The sequence below is a fragment of the Piliocolobus tephrosceles genome, unplaced genomic scaffold, assembly GCF_002776525.5.
Source record: "Piliocolobus tephrosceles isolate RC106 unplaced genomic scaffold, ASM277652v3 unscaffolded_108, whole genome shotgun sequence".
Taxonomy (NCBI): Eukaryota; Metazoa; Chordata; class Mammalia; order Primates; family Cercopithecidae; genus Piliocolobus; species Piliocolobus tephrosceles.
Genome location: NW_022291865.1, coordinates 1356142 through 1380828, shown reverse-complemented (window position 1 = coordinate 1380828; position 24687 = coordinate 1356142). Strand labels below are relative to the sequence as shown.

The 24687-nt window shown below is 50.3% G+C and overlaps 1 protein-coding gene across 2 annotated transcripts in view; it reads right to left on the bottom strand.

Moving 5' to 3' along the window:
• Positions 1-713: 713 nt before the first annotated feature.
• LOC111529184 (erythrocyte membrane protein band 4.2) overlaps positions 714-24687 on the bottom strand; it is a 24649-nt gene continuing 675 nt past the window's right edge. For both annotated transcript variants that reach the window (XM_023196081.2, XM_023196082.2), the window contains exons 2-13: positions 20027-20212; positions 18850-19083; positions 15191-15309; positions 14141-14245; positions 13090-13267; positions 12452-12590; positions 11585-11688; positions 10549-10791; positions 9683-9982; positions 6465-6625; positions 5041-5174; positions 714-951 (exon numbers count right to left, since the gene is read on the bottom strand). In XM_023196081.2, coding sequence (XP_023051849.1) covers positions 789-951; positions 5041-5174; positions 6465-6625; positions 9683-9982; positions 10549-10791; positions 11585-11688; positions 12452-12590; positions 13090-13267; positions 14141-14245; positions 15191-15309; positions 18850-19083; positions 20027-20212 — 2066 coding nt within the window. In that variant the 3' untranslated portion in view covers positions 714-788. The remainder of the gene's footprint in view (positions 952-5040; positions 5175-6464; positions 6626-9682; positions 9983-10548; positions 10792-11584; positions 11689-12451; positions 12591-13089; positions 13268-14140; positions 14246-15190; positions 15310-18849; positions 19084-20026; positions 20213-24687) is intronic.

The following is a 24687-nucleotide window of genomic DNA, read 5'->3' as shown; positions in this document are numbered from 1 at the left end:
ATAAGAATGATTTAAGTGTTAGATCCTTTCACTTACCTGTAAGTTACGAATGTATTAATGAGCAGTAAAATGGTTGCGAAAAACCTGAACCTGAACAATCTGAATGTACTCTTTAAAGGTAACTGAGTACCTTTTCAAAGGCTTCTTTTTGTCATTTCAGCCCAGTAGTGTCTATTGTAAGACAACTGGTCTTCATGGCTGCCTTAGCTGAGGTAAAAGAAATAAACATCTTGTCTATTGATTTCTGGGAATCTGATTTTGTTCTTGGTCACTCTTCTGCTTATCCTGAATGACTACTCATTTGTCTGATAAAGTGATGTAGTTTGGATATTCAACCCTGCAAACCTCATGTTGAAATCTGATCCCCAGTGTTGGAGGTGGGGCCTAATGGGAGGTGTTTGGATCCCTCATGGATGGATTGGTTCCGTCCTTGGGGTAATGAGTGAGTTCCTGCTCTATACGTCCTTCCCCCACCCCAGAGCTGGCTGTTAAAATGAGGCTGGCACCTGGCACCTACCCCCCGCCACCCATTCTTGCCTTGTGATCTCTGCTCACGTTGGCTCGCTTCACCTTCCCGCATGAGTAGAAGCATCCTGAAGCCCTCACTGTTTCTTGTACAGCCTGCAGAGCTGTGAGCCAAAGAAACCTCTTTTCTTTTAAACTATCCAGCTTCAGGTATTCCTTTATAGCAACACAAACACTGAGACGCAAAGTTTCTCTTCCTAGCACATGTTTGGTTTAGATTGTAGAGCAAGGGTTGGCAGGAGAGTGGTGATAGAGCTGGAAGTTTAAGCTGAAAGTTCAGGGGCTACCACGGTGACATTTTTATAGTTGGTTAGGTTCTGGAACATGTTGCAGTCCATTTCCACAGTGAGCCTCTGGAGCCCCACATGTGTTGGCGTGAACTGGAACTTGGTACACATGGTGTTTTCGGGCCGCACTGAACCAAATCTGAAATAAAGGAAAAGGCAGGTGCTAGTTCTGTCCCAGGTTCATTGCTCTGCTGGTCCCAGTGACTTTGATCCTTCCTTGCTTGAAGAGGTGGACCATGCAGAAATAAACATCTAAGTACCTTGCTATTAAAATGGAAGTGTTTATAAAGGAATAGAAGACAGGAACCACCCAATGCTAAGCAACTGCATGGTTGAGAAGAGATACATCCTAAGGGCTTCCAAGCTATATCTGTTGTTCCTTTTGTCATCTGTGACTTCCTTCTGGTTCAATTCCTGGTAATCATACTGGAGTTTGTTTGGAAGAATGATATGGTTTGGCTCTGTCCCCACCCAAATCTCAATTTGGATTCTATCTCCCAGAATTCCCATGAGTTGTGGAAGGGACCCGGGGGAGGTAATTGAATCATGGGGGCCGGTCTTTCCCGTGCTATTCTCGTGATAGTGAATAAGTCTCATGAGATCTGGTGGACTTATCAGGGGTTTCCGCTTTTGCTTTTTTCTCATTTTCTCTTGCCACCACCCTGTTAGAAGTGCCTTTTGCCTTCTGCCATGATTCTGAGGCCTCCCCAGCCATGTGGAACTTTAAGTCCAATTAAACATCTTTTTCTTCCCAGTCTCAGGTATGTCTTTATCAGCAGCATGAAAACAAACTTAATACAGTAAATTAGTATGAGTAGATTGGGGCATGGCTGAAAAGATACCTGAAAATGTGGAAGTGACTTTGGAACTGGGTAACAGGCAGAGATTGGAGCAGCCTGAAGGGCTCAGAAGACGACGAAAATGTGGAAAGCTTGAAACTTCCTAGAGACTTGTTGCATGGCTTTGCCCAAAATGCTGATAGCAATATGGACAATAAAATCCAGGATGAGGTGGTCTCAGATGGAGATGAGGAACTGAGTGGGAACTGGAGCACAGGTGACTCTTGTTATGTTTTAGCAAAAAGACTGGTGGCATTTTGCCCCTGCCCTAGAGATTTTTGGAACTTTGAACTTGAGAAAGATGATTTAGGGTATCTGGTGGAAGAAATTTCTAAGTAGCAAAGCATTCAAGAGGTGACTTGGGTGCTGTTAAAGGCATTCAGTTTTATAAGGGAAGCAGAGCATAAAAGTTTGGAAAATGTGCAGCCTGACTATGCAATAGAAAAGAAAAACCCATTTTCTGGGGAAAAATTCAAGCTGGCTGCAGAAATTTGCATAAGTAGTAAGGAGCCTAATGTTAATCCTGAAGATCAAGGGGAAGATGTCTCCAGGCCATGTCAGAGAACTTCTTGGCAGCCCCTCCCATCACAGGCCCAGAGGCCCAGTAGGAAAAAGTGGTTTAGTCAGCCAGGCCCAGGGTTCCTGTGCTGTATGCAGCCTAAGGACTTGGTGCCCTGTGTCCCAGCCGCTCCAGCCGTGGCTGAAAGGGGCCAACATACAGCTTGGGCTGTGGCTTCAGAGGGTGGAAGCCCCAAGCCTTGGCAGCTTCCACATGGAAGCTGTGTTGAGCCTGTGGGTGCACAGAAGTCAAGAACTGAGTTTTGGGAACCTCCATCTAGATTTCAGATTATCTATGGAAATTGCTGGGGGCCCAGGCAAAAGTTTGCTGCAAGGGTGGGGCCCTCATAGAGGATCTCTGCTAGGGCAGTGCAGAAGAGAAATGTGGGGTCAGAGCCCCCATACAGAGTCCCTACTGGGGCACTGCCAAGTTGAGCTGTGAGAAGAGGGCCACCATCCTCCAGACCCTAGAATGGTAGATCCACTGACAACTTGCACTGTGTGCCTGGAAAAGCCACAGACACTCAACGCCAGCCCATGAGAGCAACTGGGAGGAATGCTGTGCCCTGCAAAGCCACAGGAGCAGAGCTGCCGAAGACCATGGGAACCCACCTCTTGCATCAATGTGACCTGGATGTGAGACCTGGGGTCAAAGGAGATCGTTTTGGAGCCTTAAAATTTGACTGCCCTGCTGGATTTTGGACTTGCATGGGCCCTGTAACTCCTTTGTTTTGGTCAATTTCTCCATTTGGAATGGCTGTATTTACCCAATACCTGTACCCCCATTGTATCCAGGAAGTAACTAGCTCGCTTTTGATTTTACAGGCTCATAGGCAGAAGGGCCTTGCCTTGTCTCAAGGGAAACTTTGGATTGTGGATTTTTGGATTAATGCTGAAATGAGTTAAGACTTTGGGGAACTGTTGGGAAGGCATGATTGGTTTTGAAATGTGAGGACATGAGATTTGGAGGGGCCAGGGGTGGAATGATATGATTTTGCTGTGTCCCCACCCAAATCTCAACTTGAGTTCTATCACCCATTCCTCAGAGGAGGGACCCAGGGGAAGGTAATTGAATTACAGGGGCTGGTCTTTCCATGTTATTCTAGTGATAGTAAGTCTCATGAGATCCGATAGGTTTCTCATGGGTTTTCGCTTTTGCTTCTTCCTTATTTTCTCTTGCCACCACCCTGTTAGAAGTGCCTTTTGCCTCCCGCCATGATTCTGAAGCCTCCCCAGCCATTTGGAACTGTAAGTCCAATTAAACCTCATTTTCTTCCCAGTCTTGGGTATGTCTTTATTAGCAGCATGAAAACAAACGAATACAAAGAGCTATAGCTTTGGAACCCTTGCTTATTGCTAAGCACAGTGGATGTAGCAGGCTTATGGAGAGGATGTCAGTATGGCGTTTGGAGCCTTGTCAGCAACCTCCTGGCCTGCCTATAAACCTTCTTTTGGTGACAGACTTCCTTTGGGGAGCTTTGCCCCACAACTGATTTGGGAGATCACAAAAGTCTGGTTAAATGTTGACAGTCCCTCCTCTCGATTTCTTGGCAAGAATGACTCATTAAGTTTCCTGAGGCTGAGGCAGTGGCTCAGTAACCCAAACACCTGCTAGGGACCTCAGGGATGGTAGGAGTAGGTATCTTGAACTTTATACTGTCTATTCAACTAAGGATGCAGTAGACATAATGAAAGAAGATATTTGCAACATCTAAAACCAACAAGGGACTAATACCTGGACTCTACAGGAAACTTCTACAAATCAATAAGAAGGAAGTGCAGAAACACCAAAGGAAAAGTGGGCAAAATAAAGACACACTGCTTACCGAGGAGAAGACATAAAAGGCTAACAAACATATGAAGAGTTGCAATTAAAATAATAGTAAGATATTACTTCATTTCTATTAGACTGGAAGAAAATGTTAATAGCTGGGTATTGCCAGGAAGGAAGGAGAGGTAGGAATATAGAAACTCTCATGTACTGCTGGAGGCAGTGGAGACTCCTGCAGCCATTCTGCAAAGCTGACAGTACCTGGTCAAACCACATCATAACCTGTGACCCAGCAATTCTATTCTTGGGTATATATATCCCCAGACTCCACCAAATTTTCAAACAAGTATATAAGGAGACTTGTGTGAGGATGTTCACTGCAACATTATTTGCAGTGTCAGAGAGTTGGAGGCACTCTGGGTGCCCATCTCTGTGGAGTGGAGTGGTAGAAAGTGGTGGGTGTACTTGATGAAATATTTTGTAGCAGAAGACGTATGGGCATAAATCTTAAGAACATAGTTCTGAGTGAAAAGAAAAGCAATTAAATATAAATTTATATATAAAGTTAAAAATACAGGCTCATGAAAGCAACAGTACACATTTTACATGTACAAATAAAAGGATATGAAGGGTGGTGGTGAAAATGGGAATAAAAGGCAATAAATTAAACAAAATTGTGTATTGTGGTGGTGACTACCGGATGTAGCCCTCTGACCACAACGAGAGATAGCCTGGCCTCCCTTCATTACTCTCCAATACCTAGCCCTAATGCCCTCGCCTACATTCACAGCAACACCCAGGCTCTCCCTGCAGGATCAGGGCAGCAACCAGAGCAGGTGGGTGCCCAAGGGGCCCACACAGCCTGCCTCACTCCCATCCTCTTGCAGATATGGTGGTCCCAAGATGAGGGAAGCCACTTGGTAGCCCTAATCCTTTAGTTCAGTTTCTGGGGGTATCTGCTGTCTGCATGGACATGGCAAAGAGAGAGTCTGTCTCTTGGGCCCCACCTTTCTGACCCATTGAGACATTTCAGAAGGATTAGAAGCCTGCCATCGCTTACCTGTAGCTCCGCTCTCTGTGAATGAGCCCCCTTCCCAGGATGGAGATCACACAATCCTCCATGGGGGCATCTAGGGAGTTCTGGATGCTGACTGAGGCTGTGAGGGGTTGATACTGCTCTGCTTTCTCTGGCATCTGTGGGAAGAGGCAATACTTGGTGTGGATGCCAAGGGCACAGCCGCAGTCACTCTCTCCTCCCATGCACCCCTGTACCCTCCTCAGTAAGTTTCCTCATCTCTGCCAAGCTGACCCAAGCTTCACAGCTGACATTTTCTACTGCTCTACCTGCGCCTCCTGCGTTTATTCCCACCCTTGGTCCATCACTGATCATTTCTGACGTCACCTCTCCTCTAGGCAGACCCCTTGGAGGGTTTCCCACTGTTTTAGGAATTCAGTTTACATTGTATTCAACATTCTTCATGGTGTGCCCCCAACCCCCCTCTCCCACCTCACCCTTTCTTCCCATGACTAAGTGACATCCCAGCCCCATCAGGGACCGTCCCATCCCCAGCACATCCCTCAGGCTACCTTCCACTGCACCTCTTTGTTGTCTTCTTCTGTCTTCAGTGGCCTCCCCTACCTCTGTACTGAAAGGGTACCCATTTTTCAAGGCCCAGCATAGATGTCATCTCTTTGATAAGGTCATCCCCGAACCCACCAGCTGGAATTAATCCCCTTTGCTTCACTTATTCCATAGCAACTTTGTGCATCTATTAAAGCACTTACCTGGAAGACCAAATGTTGTGTCTGCCTAACTAAACTATAACCTGCTAGAGGGCAGGGATCAGATCTCATTCATTTTGGCCAGGGTAGACACATGGAAAGAGGGCTGGACCAAGAGCCATAAGCCTCTAGAACGTCCTGTTTTTATTATCGTGGGCATGTTGCTCTCTAGGGCTCAGTGTTTTTCATCTGAATAATGGGAACAGTTCTATCTCACAGGGGAAAGAAAGAAAGAAAAGAAAAGAAAGGGAGAGAGAGAGAAAGAAAGGAAAGAAAGAGAGAGAGAGAGAGGAAAGAAGAAAGAAAGAAAAGAAAAAGAAAAAAAAGAAAGAGAAAGAAAGAAGAAAGAAAGAAAAAAGAAAAGAAAGGAAGGAAAAAGAGAGAGAGGAGGTGAAAACGCTCTGGCATGTGTACGGAGTGCTAAAGAAACATAGGCTATTATGATCCTTGTAGGTAGGAGGAAGCAGCTGGGAAGGGCCCAATTTTAGAAACCTTTATTTAACTAACTAAAGAAGTTGGAAGATTTACACCTTAATAGGGTATGTAAGAAACTATGTCTTTCAAGGGAAGGAGCTCTTAAATGTAGCATTTTCTGGTAATCCTGCAGCACAGTCATCTGCTCTGACGGGGCTTGGATTCCTTCTGAAATGGGGACCTGAGTGGTGGCAGATGAGGGCAACTCAGGGGAGGACTGGTGCCTACCTTGATGGCAAGATGTGGTCTACAAATGGCAATGTCTTCCTGAGCAAAGCAGCTAAGGCTGGACTCAGAGTGTGTTGCCATGGCGGTGAGTCTAAGGAAGGTGTTCTCGGGTGGGTTTCGCTCAAAATTGGAGAAGAACAGGCCAATGGTTATTGTCTTTTCTGAAACACATGACAGGTGGAGTCAGTGCCAACAAGTGTGTGTACCCCAGAAACAGCCACAGTTACACACACAATGCAAAGGACTCAGGGCCTCACTGAGACCAGAAAGATGCCCCATTTTCCCCAACAATTGTACGCTTGGAACTCACTCAAGACCTCACTCCTCACCCTCATCCCCATCACCACCACCCTCAACAACACTCTTGGCAGACCACCTCAGTGGGGTTGGGGAAGGGTCCCTGTGAACTGGAACAAGTTAAGCTCTTTGAGCCTCAGTGTCCTTGTGTAATAATGCCTTCCTAGTGGGATGGTTGTGTTGTTTGTAGGGTTTTTGTTTTGTTTTGTGTTAGAGACAGGGTCTTGCTCTGTCACCCTACAGAAGAAATATCGACTCCTACTGTCACCACTGCTCAGGGGATGAGGTATCCCCCCTGCCCAAGTGAATCCTCTGCTTTCCAAATCTGTGCCCCCTCCTGACCCCATCACACTAGCTGTGTAACCTGAGTAAATTATCGAGCCTCTCTGTGTCTCATCTCCTCATCTGTAAAGTGGGGATAGCAATGGTTCTTGCCTCAGAACGTTGTTGTGAGGCCTAACAAGATGATGCACATACAGCATCTAACATCTTTTTGGGCAAACAGTAAGTGCCTGATAAATGTGAGCTACGGTGATTCTAGTTGTCTCATGTCCCCAGGCATAGCATTGTCAATTTTAACCCGTCTCTCCTGAGCTTTCTTTCCCTCTTGCCTACGTATTTTCCTCAGCATAGGAGCAGGTTCAGCTCTCTCCCTCTGTCCAGTGTCCCTGGCTGACCACTCCACAGCCTCACCTTTTTCTGTCATGCCTCCAAGGAGGACGAGACGGTTTGTCTCACTTTCCCAACTCAATCAGCTTAACGCCCAGGAAGCTTCTCTGCAAGCCCACTCTCTTAATAGTGCTCTTCAGCCTTGACACCTCATGCCCTTTCTGATGATCTTGCTGGGTGCCTCCTTTCTCACTTTGACTGTTTGGCCTCCCTTACCCTGCTTTTCCCCTGACCGCCCCCTAAATGCTGCTGCTGCTGCCAGGTTCCCTCCTTACCTTCTCATCTCCTCACCGTCCTCTCCCCACTGCTGTGAGCTCATCTATGCCCTGACTCTTTGTTGGCCCCCCTGTGCTGGGATTTCCACATCTGAGCTCCAGCCCAGAACTTTATCTTACCAAGGTTTCCTGCTGCCCACTGGTCAGCTGCACGTGCACGTGTCACGGGCTTTCAGACACAACGTGCCACAACCAAATTCATCCTTTTTCTCCCCAAACCTGCTCTTCCCCATTTTTCCTGTTCTAGTGACTCACCCAAACCAGAAGCACCCACCACACACATATACACACTCACACAGTCACAAGCCCCATCTATCCCAACTCCGTAATACATTTTAACTCTAAGTGCTGCTAGCTTAGTTTGGCCTTCATTTCTTGACTTGATGATTACAAAACCTTCTCATCTTCAATTCCGTGCTTCTCAAGACTCTGGATGCACATTAGAATCAAGTGGGGAGCTTTACAAAACAACCCCAACGCCAGGCCCACCCCAATCAGTTACATCAGACTCTGGCGGTGAGGCCAAGACATCAGCAGTTTTTAAAGTTTCCAGATGATCAGAGACTCTGAGCCTACTCTGGCTCAGAAGGCTGCCCCCTCCCCCACCAACAAAAAAAGTTCCCCAGATGACACAGTGTGCAGCTAAGGTTAAGAAGCACTTTTCTTATAACACCCTTTCCATTCCATTCTGCCAAAAGTTCTTTCTTGTTAAGATGAATTTCTGATTCCATTGACTACCCTGGTTGAAACCTTCCACCAGTTTTCCATTACCCAGAGAACAAAACTCAAAAGTCCTTAGCAAGAGAGACAAGACCCTGTGTCACCTGGGCCCTGTCCAGCTCTCACGCCACCCCCCCCCCCCCCCCCCCCCCCCCCCCCAGGCTTGGAAAGGGAAGACTGATACAGAGACTGGAGGTGAGGTGACCGGTTAGAAGGCTGTTGCAATGCTGTAGACAAGCTCTCGTCAACTGATTCTCACACTTGTCTGCACACTGGAATTACTCGAGTTTTAAAAAATTCTGATGTGTTCCACCATGGAGTTTCTTTTTTCTTTTTTTTTCTTTTTGAGATAGAGTGTCACTGTGTCACCCAGGCTGGAGTGTAGTAGCATGATCTTGGCTCACTACAACCTCCGCCTCCTGGGTTCAAGCGATTCTTCTGCCTCAGTCTGCCCAGTAGCTGGGATTACAGGCGTGTGACACCAAGCCCGGCTAGTTTTTGTATTTTTAGTAGAGTTGGGGTTTCACCATGTTGCCCAGGCTGGTCTTGAACTCCTGACCTCAGGTGATCCACCGGCCTTGGCCTCCCAAAGTGCTGGGATTACAGTCATGAACCACTGCATCCAGTCCACCATGGAATTTGTGATTTAATTGGCCTGAGATACGGGCTGAGCGTCAAACTTCCCCAGGTGATTCTAATGTGCAGCAACATTTAAAAGCAATTGTTCTAGTTCAGGGAATCTTAACCATAGAATAACACAGGGTGTTTAAAACAAAAAGCAAGAAAAAAACAATGCCTGGACCCCATCTCAGACCAAGTAAATAAGGACCTTGGAGATGAGCGGGGCCCTTCGCACATGTTACTCCTTCCGTCTGGAATGCTGTGACTTACTTTTCTGGCCATTACTCTCCTACTCATCCTTCCAGATTCAATGCAGTACAATTTATTTGGGGGCAGCTTGCTCCAGCCTGGGGGGAGGTGCTCTCCTGCCATTCCACTCTGTTAAACTCAGCAAACACTTCTCACACTGCTGCGAAGGGTCTGTTTACTTATCTGGCTGCAGTTGGCATCATGTTTTTCTCCTGCTTCGGGCCCAATAAATATGTGTTGAATGGGTGAATGACAGAGAACATGAGAGTGAGCAGCAGGGGCTCAAAGCCATCTCTAGAGACTGCAGGGGGTGCCCTGTGGCTGCTGCCTCCCCAAGGCAGGGGCTGTGTATGTGGGGGGGTGTCTGGTGGGGCCATAGAGCGTTACCCAGGTTGGCACTGAGCATGAGGGGCAGCTTCTTCCTCCAGAGCTCGGCAGCAAGGACACCGTTGTAGTGCACAGCCTGGACCCCAATTGCCAGCAGCACTGCCGTCTCCTGCTCGCTGTGGTTAACCAGCGTCACCGAGATCTGGGTACCCCCTCTCAGGGGTAAGGAGCTAGGTGCTTTCAAGAGCAGGTACAGAGGATTGGCAGTCTCGACACGGGGAGGACGGATGCCGTTGTCTTTCCCATGTTTCATTTTCTCTTTCTCAACTCTCTCCAGCACCTCTTTTTCCTGAAGAGACCCTGGAGAAGGGAAGAAACAAAGCTGACCTTTTACCCGGGTGGTATAAATGCTTCTCATAAAACCCTGGGAATCAAAACCATTTACCCACTTCTACTCAAATGCCAAAGTCATGAGAGCTCTGCAAGCCTCTAAGGCCGTATTTGGCCCAAAAACGTCTGTGTCAGGCAGATCCACCACCGATAGTGTGTCTCTTCCAAACTGCTCAAGGACCAAGTTCTTTCTCAAGTGCTATGAATTCGCCCCTTGAACGATGAGAGAGGAAGGTTGGGGACAAGTCAACACTGTCTCTGAGGACAGTTTTGCAGGGAACTGAATCTTCCTATGTGAAAGAATTTCCACTTCCTCTGAGGGTCAGGAATGCTGCCAAATGTCCTAGGGTGCACAGTCCCTACAGCAAAGACGTATCTGGGCCCAAATGTCAATGGTGTCAAATGGGGTTGAGAAACCCTGTTTTATACGACGGGGAAAGGACAAGGCTCTTTCTGACCGCATCTGCCAGGCCCGTCCCTTTCCCTCGCTTGCTCTTTCAGGTACCGAGAAGCCTGGGCCCTTCCCTGGCCCGTACCTTCAGGATACTTGTAGTTCTGAGTGATGTCCTCACAGCGGTCACTGCCCACACCCTTGGTGCTGATGTTGTTGCCAACGTACTTTGTGTTGGAGTCAGTCAACTCCAGTTTCCCATCCTCACAGCACTTCCACACCACACATGAGGCATTTATGGCAGCAAAAAGCTCTGACACTGCTGGGGTCAGCCTCAGCGTCCCCTCCTTGACTGCTCTGACCGGCACCAGATCACAGAACCTCAGGACTGAGGGAGAGAAAGGTTGGTGAGCATGGGAGCCGTGCCTAGACCTCTGCTCAGTTCAGAACTGCATCACCTCAGTCCCCATCCTCTAGCCTATTTTCCTTCCCCAAGGACCAGCGTCAGAGGTGAACACTAGGCAGGGTTTCTGAGAGAGTCACAGAGGTGAAACTATTTAGTGATCAACCATTTAGTGATAAAACTTTTTGGTCATGGCCCCTGGCAGAAGCCCTCTCAGGAACTGGACAGGCAGAAGCTCAGAGGGCCACACTTAGAGAGAGGAGCTCTCAAGCCAGCTTTACTATGGATATGACTGGAATAGGGCCACCTTTCTTGAGCACTTACTAGGTGCCAGGCTCTGTACCATTTCTGTTCCTGGGTGAGGAAGAGCTATCTTTTTGTGGGTCCTGAAGCTTCCTTTTTCTGGGCTTGAGCCTATCCGGATACCCTCTTCATCCATGTCCAGAACTTCAGAACCCCCTGCTGCAAGCCCCTGGCCTAGCACAGTCACTTGCCATCTTAAGATCCTCTGCCCTCACTGTGACCCAGCTCCCTCACCCGCGGCTCTAAAGTGCCTCGTCTCCCTACAGCCTTGTAGCCAGGATGGCAGGCACCTCTATTCCCATGAGCCCACTGGCATCAGGTCAGCGTTCTGCTGGCTGCTGTCATGCCTTGTGCTTCTACTGTTTTCGAGGATGCAGACCCCTTTGGGACTGCCTGCTGCTCCCGAGTCCTCTCCGGGGGACTTCTTCAGCTCTGTGCAGCCCTGCGTGGTCCTGGACCCACCCCTAGGCTTTACCTCCACCTCCATTAGGAGCACTTGAGTGCAGAATCTGCCATCCATCATAGCCCGGGGGCAAGGCGGGCCGCGTCATCCAGCACTCTGTGGCCGTCTGGAAGATCCTGAATGTAGCAGAGAAAAATTCAAGTGGGAAGGAAAAGGAGTGCTGAAGAGGTTCTGGAAACGCAGCCTGGCAGAGTTGTTGTTCCAGTGGGATGGGAGGTCACTGTGTCAAAGTGGCTGTGGCACTCCCAGGAAGGGGCGTGCACACCACCACTGACCATCAGCGCAGCCTCTAAGAGTCTTGAAAGCCTACTCTCCATGTCAGGGCCACGCAGGGGGTGGGGTTCCTGCAGAGGTGTGCCATGTAGGGTTGGAGCCCTTCCTGGACTGAAACCTCATCTCCCTCAGGCTTCTCACTGTTTGGAAGAACGGAGGCAAGATGGTGCACATCTGGGTTCTTCATTCCCCCTCCCAACTTTTCCCGCCGGCGCGAAAATGCAGCCGGCGACCCGGGCAGGTGCAGACCAACTGGGCATGCGCCAGGTGACGTCAATCCGAAGAGACCAAGATTTACCTGGTCGCACCTGCGGAACGCCCCTGACACGCCCATGCCCCACCTATTGCCCTCCCACTCCTAGAAAAGCCCTCTCCGCCATTGAGCCTCGCGGACTTCCCAGCTTCCCATTGCTGTGGGCACTGTCGGAATTCCGTCCCAGAGCTTGGGGGAGGGGAACTCTGCCGGCCTTCTTTGCTGGAGGCGGACAGACTTCTTCTCCACACCTTAGGTTACTAAAATAAACTTGCAGTTTTGCTCCTGACCTTTGCCTCCTTGCTGGTTCTTTTGTGCTAGCTCTGGTGGTCTTAGAAAAACAAGACACTCACCAGATTCTGCCTCTCTGGCCTTCTCCGTTCTGAAGTCCCTCCTCATTATAGTACTCATCTACGAGCAGACGCCCACAGGTGCCCTGTGCTGAGGCAAACGTGGTCACCACACGGGCAGGGATTCCCAGGCATCGCAGCACTGTGAGAAGAGGGGTGGAGTGTCAGGGGGTGCTCTAGAGACTGGGCTGGGGGCGTGTGGGAGGCTAGGATTTGCAATGTTTCCTCTGGGCACTGAAAACCTGGAAAGAAGAGGAGTGTGGAACCTAGAAGTGGCAGCCAAGAACAGGATGCATGAAGGCTGATCAGTAAGGCACAGGTTCCACCACATGCGGGGTATATAGCAGGGGAGAGGGCAACGGAGCATAGAACACAGTGCGGTGGAGCTGCTCTGCTGGGGCAGGGTTGGGGAATTAAGTGAATTTGGGAATGGAGTTTGCAAATGAGCCCAACTTTCCTGAGGGGAAAAGCAGCAGAAGCTGGTGGGAGGAGCTGCCTGGGGCAACTACTTCTGTGTAGTGGGACGGGGAAATGTGGCCGCAGGGAGGCGGCACCTGCTTTTGGAGATGTCCCTCCCACATGGGAGGCTAGGGAACAACCCAAGAGGCATGGCACTCTGTACAGGAGACAAGGGGACCAACCTGTGCAAGCAACAGCGGCCAACACCCAGGCCTGGCCATCATACACAGGTCGGCCTTGGCCGGTGAGCCACTGCCGCAGGATGGGCACGCTGCCCCGGCGCTTGTTCAGCAAGGCCCCTTCCTGGGTGGTCTGGGTCTGCGGGGTGGGCAGGACCCTCTTCTCCTTGAGATAATGCAGCTGTTTCGGGAAATGTGTGGATGTCAGTATGAGTCCCTCGGGCAGGACAGCTTCCAGGGCATGGGTAAGGAGGGCTCATCGCAGTACTCCAACCGTGGTGAACAGATCCCCAGCATCAGAGCCACCTGGTACTGGTTCAACCTGCATGCTCCTGGGCTCCATCCTAGGCCCCTGGGCCATAGCCCTAGGGCTGGAGCCCAGGACCACCCTTCTTAACAAGTCCTCTGGCTCCAGCCACAAAGAGCAGCACGAGAGCTGCCCTTCCTCGGGGGCTGGTTTCACCGGTTCTTAGTCCTCCACCCTTGTTTGAAGTGGTTTGCACCTGGGTCCCGGAGGCCACTTATCCCAAGCTTCTTTCAACTCACAGGCTGGTCTGGACCCTCACCACCTTTTCAGAGGGGACTTCAGGGGCAAAGAGGGAATGGTGAACACAGGATTCCTCTGAGAGGATTTTTAGGGACAAGGGAAAGCACCAAGTTACCATCATGGTCTGCATATTCTTATGAACAATTCAGAAATGTAAAAGAAGTCCCTTTGATCACTGCAGCAGCAAGCACTGGGTAAGACGGGCCCTACCGGCTCCTTCCCATGGACCTAAGCTCCAGGATGGGACTGGGTGTGGGCGGGAAGGAGGCTTAGTCTTCTGCGGGCTTGTGTCCTGAGGGAGGACACATTTCTTTGCTTTTCTCCCCCTGTGGATGCTATTGCCTGTCTTCTCCTCCTCAGACCCTTCTGTAGGAACTGTCCCCACACCCTGGGAGGAGGGGGCCATTTGTGATTTGGGGGTTTCTGAGGCCATGGTGGTGGGGCAGGTCTCTCAGAGGGCTCTTGTCTCACCCACGCCCTATTCTGGTTCCCCAGCCTCTCACTTACCAAGGCACCCAACACACGGGCCACGTGCACTGGCTGGCTCCACTTCTCTACCTGCTTGTCCTTGCTCAGCAAGCGCAGGCTGAGGTCGATGACATCCCCCTCGAACTGTTAAGGACCACACAGGGCCATGATGAAGGGTCCTCAGGTCAGGCACTCACCCCGCAGGACAGCCTCATTATCTCGTCCTTCTCCCAGACCCGCACTCCACACCTGCCTCCCTTGCCTCATCCCTCTGAGGAGCTCTGGCTCCCTCCCCCCACCTCTCAATGTGACCCAGATTCCTTTTGCCAGGCATCTAGTCCTTTGCCTATTCTATTGTCTGACTCCCGGTAGGGTGTAAGCTCTCGGGAACCCGTGCTGTGCCATTTCGTTTTGTTGCATTGCATTCCATTTCCGTGTAGTGAACCCCGACTATCCCTACCAGCCCTGAACCTGGAGTGGAGGATACTCCTCCTGTTCCTGAGGAGCCCACGGTTTAGGACTGGAGATGGACACGCAGCGCAGCCCCTTAGATTACAGAGCACAGCAGCATGACCAGGGCTCTTGTAGAGATGCAGGCACAGAGCAGCACCGTGGAGAGGTTCCCTCTGCCTTTGGGGGTTGGGGAAGGCTTCGAGAAGGTCTTGAGAGATGGGTGGGAGCTTGCCAGGAGATAAGGGTGGGGAGCCCTTCCTGGCGGAGGGAACATTCAGCTTGTTGCTCTGAGGATGGTGAGCAGTTGGAACATGGGGTAGTTCATGGGGAAAGCAGAGCAGGGGCCTGGCTGGAAGGACCGTGGATGTTGGGCTAGGGGGATTTGGTCTTTATCTCAAAGACAGTGGGGATGTAAGTGAGGCTTGATTTGCCACAGCTTTAAGGAAAAGAATTCTGGTAGCTCTGGAGGATGTTCTGATGTGGCCCAGAGGAAGGGGGGGCACCACAAGGCTGAAACGGGCTAAATAAATGGTCTCATGACCAGGGGTTTTTGGACCTACCAGCTCCGTCTAGCCTGAACATGCAAGGTTAGGGGACAGTCACTCTACACACTCCTCCCCTAGAGGGCCCTAGTACCTGGCCAAAGTCCCAGGACTCTGCCTGGATGCAGTCAGCTGTGCCCAGGTAGATGAGACCATTCTGGTTCAACAAGTACTCTGTGCGCTGAGCCTCATTCTTCAGGAACACAGCATCCTCTGGTGAGAGGTGGGTAGGGATGAGGGCCTGTGGGGTGCCAGGTCCACCCTCCACATCCAGGCCTCTGTCCTCCCTGCCGAGGTTAGGCTTGGCTGCAGGCCGCCCCATCAGCTCTGGGCCTAATGAAGACTGAGGAGGAAGTCTCTCTTTCACTGCCCCCACTGGGACCCAGCCCAGAGTCCCTGGGTCAATCAGCGTGTGGCCCTAATGGTCAGCCAGGAAGACAAGAACAACCTTAAAAAGCTTGGTTGGCCAGGTGCAGTGGCTCACACCTATAATCCCAGCACTTTGGGAGGCCAAAGCAGAAGGACAGTTTGAGACCAGGAGTTTGAGACCAGCCTGGGCAACACAGCAAGACTCTGTCTCTACAAAAAAATAAAAAAAACAGCCAGGTGTGGTGGTGCGCATTTGTAGTCCTAGCTATTTAGGAGGCTGAGGCGGGAGGAAACTTGAGCCCAGGAGTTTGAGGTTGCAGTGAGCTATGATGGCGCCACTGCACTCCAGCCTATGTGACAGAGTGAGAGACTTTCTCTTAAAACAAATGAAAATCAGCTAAGCGTGGTGGCTCACACCTCTAATCCTAGCACTTTGGGAGGCTGAGGCAGGTGGATCACCTGAGGTCAGGAGTTCAAGACCAGCCTGACCAACATGGTGAAACCCCATCGCTACTAAAAATACAAAAAACGAGCCGGGTGTCATAGTGCACACCTGTAATCCCAGCTACTCGGGAGGCTGAGGCAGAAGAATCTCTTGAACCCGGGAGGCGGAGGCTGCAGTAAGCTGAGATCGTGCCATTGCACTCCAGCCTAGGCAACAAGAGCAAAACTCCATTTCAAAAAAAAAAAAAAAAAGAAAGAAAATCCTAATTGTTCACAGCCAGAACACTATCGTCCCTGGATAAACTGGCAACAGGCCAGGGAGCTTCCAAGTGGCTTGTATGTCTTTCCCATAAGTTCAATTTGTGACGAAAAACCAGGTGTTTCAGAAAAAAGAAAATTAAGCATAGGCTGATGGATGTGAGCAGAAGGAAGAGGAACATTTGGCAAGACAGGGTTGGAGGGCGGGAAGGAGCAGCGGGGTTGAGAAGTGGAAGTCAGAATGTTGGATTTCTGCCCTGGAGGTGTCCAGGTGAGTCTAGGGCTCCCTCGGTCTCTTCCCAGTGCCCCTCCTGCTTTCCTCGTCCTAGGGTTGGGCTGGCCATCGTGAGGAGGGTGGGCGACTTTTAAGGGGGCCATCACCCACTCTGGGAAGCTAGAAGCAGGAGGGCAACTGCCCTGCTTGCTGAGGGCTAATCACTCTGACCCAATGGCGGAGGTGAAGTGGACAGGGGTTAGACTGGTTCCCGGGGACTAGAGAGAGAAAAGGATTTCCAAACCATCCACAGGAGCTGCTGGGCTAACCTCTCTGGAGCCCTCCAGGGATCCATCTGGGGATGAGGGTCCTCAGGGCAACAGAAGGATAAGGCAACAGAAATCAAGAAGCCCTGAAAAATCTGGGGTCTAAAATCACAGAACCATATGCTCAAGTAGCCCTCCACTCCTGCCTTCCATCCTGAGCACTCTCTGAAGTCAGCTAGGCATCACTGTTTTTGGTTTTTTGTTTTTTTTGACATTACTTCAAACTGAGGTGTTTGGCCCCAGGATCTGCAGGGCTCTAGGAAGTAGCTTATGAGAGCACGGGCAGCGCCAGCCTCCTCCTCTCTGCTTGGGCATATGTCGCCCCCTTTATAAAGTGCCTGGCCGATGAGCAGGGCTCCAACTTTTATCATAGGATGTAAAACGATGTAAAATCTCCTTTTGAATCCCCATCTCCAAGCATGCCAAGATGACGCTGAGATGCCAGGAAATCTGAAAATTTCCCAGCCACCTCCCGGATGAGCGGAACCAATGACTCTCCCCTGCCCAGACAGAGACCTCCGCCCATACTCAGGTAGAGAGGCCCTCCCTAGGCAGGTCCCTACAAACTGAGCACAAAGGCAGGACTCCTGGCACTGGAGTCAAGAGTGTGGGCGCCCTGAGCCAAGCACTGTCCTAGAACTGTCTTTGCTAGGTCTTTACGGTTGTTGCCAGGGCCTGGCTCTGGAAGCAGACTCAGGGTGATCTGGGGGTACACCAAAGCCTCAGCTTTGGAGGGAAGCGGCTTGAAGGGCTTTCTGCCAGTCGTGGAGAGCCACAGGGCCTGCCCCAGCCGAGGGGTCCTGCATCTACATTCATCCACGTGGGGCATCTGGATGAATACTAGCTCCCATGTGCTGACCCACCCGCCTGCGCCCTTGGAGCAGGAAAGAAGGGCCTGAGCTGAGGACAGGTGGGGCCACCTGAAGTGGGGGAGGACCCTGCCCTGGACAGGAGAAGTGGAGAGAGAACCCACTGGGATTTAGGTACCACAGAGAAAAGCAGTCAGGAGCTGCGGACCAGACATGAGGCCAACCTTAAGAACCTGGGAAGGCTCTTCCATCTCCCCATGTTTCTGCCAGTTTCCCAGCCCTGCCTTGCCATGTTGGCAGCAAAATTCTTGAGAGGAAAAGGGCTGTGTACTCGTTTGATGTTGTAAAGGCAGGAAGGCTGGGAGAAACTCTTTTTCATTCTCCCAACAAACCCTTCAGGGAGCCCAAGGATGAAGGTGGGTGAGGTAGATTAAAAACAAAGACAGACACAATCTTCAGAGTGGGGAGGAAGAGAAGATGGGTCCCACTTTGGGTCTTATTTGGACATGTATTATGTCAGATGGCCATTTCTAGACGACATGGCTCCAGCCACAGCTAGGGCTGAGCGTTGCTAGAGGTGGTCATGGCTGTGGATGGGGGGCCCACAGGTCACCTGACGCCAGGGAAGCCGCTCACAGGCTGGTGAACGGTAGGGTCCCATCAGACACTTGGGTAGGTGGGTCTGGAGAGCGCCCAGAAATCTTCAAGAGCAGAACGAGCCAGAAGAGAGGAGGAAAGACAGGGAGCAGCACATTTCCTGGGAAGCAGAAGCAGAAGCTTGTGGAATAACACAGACCTCTTGGGGCCCTGGTCGGCGGGGGAGCCTTATCAATTCAAAATGGTATATTCTTTTTCTTAAAGAGGGTCCCCCAAATTGCATCAGCTTCAGGTCCCGCAAAGCCTGAGTGTACTCTGGAGACAGAATAGCGGGGAGGGAGAGAGAAGCCCATCTTCAGGCCATACCCAAGGCCCTCTCCAGTTCTCACCCCTGCACTGTTCTAATGAAGGGCAGTTTTCCCAGGGTCATCTCAGTGAGTCTCAACTCCTGTGACCGAAATAGCCTGAGCCAGCACCAGGGTCTGGTGATGAGACAAGCTTTCGCTTTCAGTGGGAAGCCTCAACCTGCTTCTCCCAGGAGTGACACCAAAACAGGACCCTGAGGCTGAGAGCTGGTTCATCCGGGTAGAAGGCCCTGGCACAGACTGGGTGTTGGTGCTGTCCTTAGAGAGGGTTGCTGCAGGTACCTGGCGCAGGTGCTCCCTGCCAGAGCTGCACCCCAGCTCCAGTGTCTGGAGTCTCCGTGCAGCCCAGGCTGGCCCAGGTCCAAACTTACCTCTACTCCAGGGGTTAAAGAGCAATGTGAACCGGCCCAAGAGGCGTGGCTTCCTGCCTGAGACCTGCAGTAGAAGCGAGTAGCGGCCAATGACAGCATCCGCAGGTGTGGTCACAGAGATGGTCCAGGACGGGGCATCCCTCTCCTCCACCGCTGCACTCCACGACTTTCGGTCCCCCACACTGGACACTGGGAATGTGGCTTCGGTCCTGTTGACCTTGGAAGGCTGCTCTCCTGCAGTCACACAGTGACGAGTCCGTCATTGGGACTTCTTGGTCACAACTCAGAGTAATAAGGTCAGGGTATTTCAAAGATGGAGCAGGTGAAAGTTGTTTCTGAGGATAATGAAAGTGACCCGTCTAGAAATGAGACCCATCAAGAAAGAGTGATAGGAGAGCACAGGTTTTTGGCACCCACGGACCCACATCATAGTCTCTAAAATGGGCATCATCACAGTACCTGCTTTATGGCCCATAGGAGAACTGAATGAACTATTGTGTGTGAAATACTTGGCCCAGCACCTGACAGGTAGTATGGATTCAATACACAGTGGCAATTAAATGTTATATTTAGCCTGGGTTCAATTCTATACAGAATTTTCTTTTCTTTCTTTCTTTTTTTTTCTTGAGACAGAGTTTTGCTCTTGTTGCCCAGGCTGGAGTGCAGTGGCACTATCTTGGCTCATTGCAACCTCCACCTCCTGGGTACAAGTGATTCTCCTGCCTCAGCCTCCCGAATAGCCGGGATTACAGGCACCCGCCACCATGCCCGGCTAATGTTTTGTATTTTTAGTAGAAATGGGGCTTCACCATGTTGGTCAGGCTGGTCTTGAACTCCTGACCTCAGGTGATCCACCCACCTCGGCCTCCCAAAGTGCTGGGATTACAGGTGTGAGCCACGGCGCCCGGCCCCATCCAGAATTTTCTACAAAGCTACTGTTATATTTGCAACCGAAAAGAAGCCCTTGGTGATGCTGCTGCTAGGCAGCTTCTGACTCATCATAAACAATATTTACCAGGCACATAATCTCATGGCACCCTCATCACTGCCCTGCCAGGTGGGCAGGACTTCTTACAGCCCAGCTGCAGTGTGGGCCGTTTGCCCCTTGATTCCCTAACAGGTTGCTGGAGAGAAACCCCCAGGCCTGCTGCCAGGAGTCTAGGCCTGTCTCACTAACCAGTTTGTGCAATGAGGGCCACCTTCTTCAGGGCAGGCAGAAATGCGCGGACTGGAGCGCGGAAGTGCAGGATGATGGTGAAGGGCTGCCCCCTCCTCACAAAGAGGCGCCGGGAGCTGAAGGCCTTGGTGTGGTGCTCCTCATTGTTTCTTGCTGCCTGAAAGTCGCAGCTCTTGATACCCAGGGCTGTTGTGGGAAAGAGAGCAGTCATAGAAACTAAGTAAATGTGACAATATAAGTACAAGCAGAGATTCTGGAGTCAGAGGGACCAGGGTTCAAATCCTCGGCTCCACTTACGTTTTAGCTGCGCAATCCCAGGCAAGTAACTTAACCACCCTGAGCCTCAGTTTCCTTTTCCTTAGAATAATCATCCCTCCTTTCATAGTTGTGGGGATTAGATGATGTGTAATACATTTAGCACAGTGTCAGCTACACAGTAAGTCCCAATAAATGAAACTGCTGTTGTTGTTACTATTATTAATAAATGTAATGCTTATTCTCATTGTTGGCCTCCTTTTTCTGGTCCCAATCCACAAGCAATGAATAAAACCCAAAATCTTTCTCACCCCTACTCAGTTTTTCTTAGAGCACAATCAGTTAATTTTTAGAGCTGGTTTTGAGATCACTGAGTCCAATTCTCTTGTTTTATAGATGAGAAGAGTGAGGCTGAGTGTGGAACTGACTCATCCGAGACTGTGCATGGTGGCTTTTTGACCTAAAGGCTTACTATAAACTCACAGCACTATGCAGCCCACAAAAACCCTTCACGTAGGTGGCTCAAGAGTATTATGACAGTCTGTTAATCAATTCTCATTTAACAGAGGTGATATGGTTTGGCTTTGCATCCCAGCCCAAATATTAGGTCGAATTGTAATCCCCAGTGTTAGAGGAGGGGCCTGCTGGGAAGTGATTAGATCATGGGGGCAGTTTCTAACGGTTTAGCACCATCCCCTTAGTGCTGCTTGTTTAAAAGTGTGTAGCACCTCCTCCTTCACTCTCTCTTTCCCACTGACCATGTGAAGATGTGCTTGCTTCCCCTTCTGCCATGATTGTAAGTTTTCTGAGGCCTCCCCAGGAGCAGAAGCTTACACAGCCCACAGGACCATGAGCTGGTTAAACTTATTTTCTTCACAAATTACCCCATCTCAGGTATGTCTTTATAGCGGTGTGAGAATGGACTAATACAAGAGGGAAGAAAAAAACAAGGAGTAAAGAAGTCAAAAGATATGTTCAGCAAGCCCAAGATAAGGAACAATGCTGGAAAAAAAATTTTAGGTTTTTTTCTTGCAGCAAAGGAATTGTGTACTTTTTATTCCTTTGATGGCAGAAGGCCATTGGGAATCTCCTTGGTCTGAAAGGCAGCCTGCAGTGTTTTGTACCGGCTCAGCTACCACAAGAGAGAAACTATGGCTTTTGCTCGCAGGTATGAAATGAGGTTTAACCCACTTCAGGGAAGTGATATGACCCTGATGGCAATGTCCTTTAGACTACAAGACATATCTTGTCAAATTCAGGATACCCCTACTTCAAATTTCCCTCATTTCCCAGTCTCTCTGCCTTAGAGGTGAAGAGTCGAGGGGAAGGATGTTCTACTTTTTCTTTCACTAGTGATGGGATGATAGAAGATGCCAATGATGTCTATTTAGGGCAAAAGAACTGACATCGTTGAATATGAAGAAATGTTAAAGCGTGCAGAGGAGGGAAGAAACCTCTCTGTGTCTGGTCCTGGTGTCCCTGGGTGCCCCTTGCATCCCTGTATCCCCCTCCTCCACTTGGCTTGGTCAGGCCATGGCTATAGATAAAGTAGCCACAGGGAGGCTGGGATTTGTAAATTGAAGTACAGCAGCACTCAGAAACCAACAATGATTCCTCTTTCTGCTTAGCACAAAGCTTCTGCTGAGGCCCAGGATAAGCCCTGCCTCTGCAGACTGGTTGAGTTGGCTTGGATGGTGGAATGCCTTAGTCACATCCTAAGTCATATGACTCGAGCCTCAGTGTATCTGAACCCAAGTAATGACCATAGTGTTATGGCAAGAGTCACTAGAATTCATTTGGATTCTGGTTCTGTCTGGAAGGCTCCCACCATCTCTTCTCTACCTGGCAGATGTCTACTCATCTTCCAAGATCCAAAGGCACCCACTTCTGTAGCCTTCACTGACTCCTCCTGGAAGAGGTCAGTCCTCTGGGCTCCCACAGTACTCCGCTCCACTTTCTTCAGCACTTATCCCATTTGATACCCGTCACCTGAGTAGCCCTCTGCTCCTGCTTTCACTAAGGGGAGCTCCCCGAGGTACAGTGCTTTCTCCTAGCTGCATCCTCTGCCCCAGCAGAACTCAATAGATAGCCAATCAGTGTTTGCTCCGTCAGTGAATGGATGAGAATACTGGGACAGCCTTAAAGGAGATTTTCTCACATGCATCACAGGGGCCTCAGGCCCCCACCTGTGCCGCCAGACCCTCGCAGGGCCCCTGAGGTTTCTGCATTCTTTAGGTCTGCCTGGTTTCTTGGTTTATCTCTGCCTCTGCCCCTTTTAGGTGGATTCATTGACTCCTATCTCCCCTTCTCTCCCACTGGGTCTTGAGGCAATGACACCTTTGTGTTCTCCCAGCATCTCCTATTTGTACCACAGACCATGAGAAGTTGCCTTAACACGGAGACCATGTGGAATGCTTTTCAGAGGTGCACAGTACCCCACTCTCCTCCCTCTCTGCCTTTCACAACACCCCGGCGCTGCTGCACATGTGGCCCTCAAGCAGTGATGTGTTTAACGACTGGCTGGGGGGAGGGGGTGGTGAGGGGAAAGGGCATACTGAGTTACAGCATTTGCCAAGTTCTGTGGTGTAAAATACTCCCTCTGTGGCCAGTTTGAAGCTACTGAGGTGATGTCAGCAAGCGCAGAACTGTGAAGAGGCGCGGACTGGCACATCATCATGCGGTTTTTGCAGCAGAGATACAGGAGAGGTAAACACCCTCAAGAACATAAAGGTGGGGCCGGGCGCGGTGGCTCAAGCCTGTAATCCCTGCACTTTGGGAGGCCGAGACGGGCGGATCACGAGGTCAGGAGATCGAGACCATCCTGGCTAACACGGTGAAACCCCGTCTCTACTAAAAAATACAATAAAACTAGCCGGGCGAGGTGGCGGGCGCCTGTAGGCCCAGCTACTCCGGAGGCTGAGGCAGGAGAATGGCGTAAACCCGGGAGGCGGAGCTTGCAGTGAGCTGAGATCCGGCCGCTGCACTCCAGCCTGGGCGACAGAGCGAGACTCCGTCTCACAAAAAAAAAAAAAAAGAACATAAAGGTGAAAAGGAGTAAAATATGTAGGAAGTGATGAGTTTAGAGTACTTATTATCTTTCTTTTTAATATAAATGTTTTACTTGTAAGTTTAATTTTTAATAATGCCTCTGTTTAAGAACTGGTTCACAGGATTCCTCAAAATTTAGCAATTGCCTCTTGCAAGTCAGCACAAGTCAGCTGCAACCACTGCGGCACGCCATGAGCTCATACTCAGTGATTCTCATCTGGTGGCTACTGGGCCCTCTGCCACCCACTGCCTGGAAAGAATTTAGTGCCCAGGGGCATCCTCTGGTTTGGGACTAAACAATCTCCTGATATCTTTGAATGTGTTTCTCTGATTGAGTAGGTTTTTAATTTGTCTGGTCTCTAAGAATAAAAAGAACGATTTGGCCAGGTGCGGTAGCTCACGCCTGTAATCCCAGCACTTTGGGAGGCTGAGGCGGGTGGATCACGAGGTCAAGAGATCGAGACCATCCTGGCCAACAAAGTGAAACCCCGTCTCTACTAAAAATACAAAAAATTAGCCGGGCTTGGTGGCAGGCGCCTGTAGTCCCAGCTACTCGGGAGGCTGAGGCAGGAGAATCACTTGAACCCAGGAGGCGGAGGTTGCAGTGAGCAGAGATTACACCACTGCACTCCAGCCTGGCGACAGAGAGAGACTCCGTTTGAAAAAAAAGGACAATTTATTGGTATCTGCCCTATTTTCACAAGACGTGGCTGAGATGATTTACTGAATTCACCCAGAATTCTTTTATTTCCCTCTCAGGTGTTGGTCTCAGGGTCAGTTGCCCTCCGCACGCCAGACTGGCCGACCAGGGTGGGGAGTGAGGCAGTTTCTATAGAAACAGAACCACAGCTGCATCCCATTGTCCCCACACCCCTGCACCATTTCCCTCTGCCTACCCTCTTGCTTCTCCCTGGACACAAAACAGCCAGGCAGTTCTCAGGCCAGGAGATAATAATTCCTGCCAAGAGTGCTGCGACTCTGACCACCTCTGTTGGTTTCTTGCTTTGTGTCTGCCTGTTGCCCCTTTTAGGTGGATTCCCTGACTCCCACCTCTCCTTCTCTCCCATTTGTTGTAGAAGATGTGACACCTTCATGCTACCCAGGGTGTCTCTCATTTGTATCACAGGGTGTCTCTCATTTGTATCAGTAAGCTGTGAACACTTATGCTATGATGACCTTGGGATAAGAATATAAACCCATGTTAACCAACTTCACCATCTCACCATCATCATACAGCTATCATGATCAGTTTACCCCAACATCCTACCCCATAACCACCCCATAGCAACATCACCATCACCTCCACCTCCACCAGCACCCACCATCACACCACGCTCCACAGCCACCCCACCACCGCC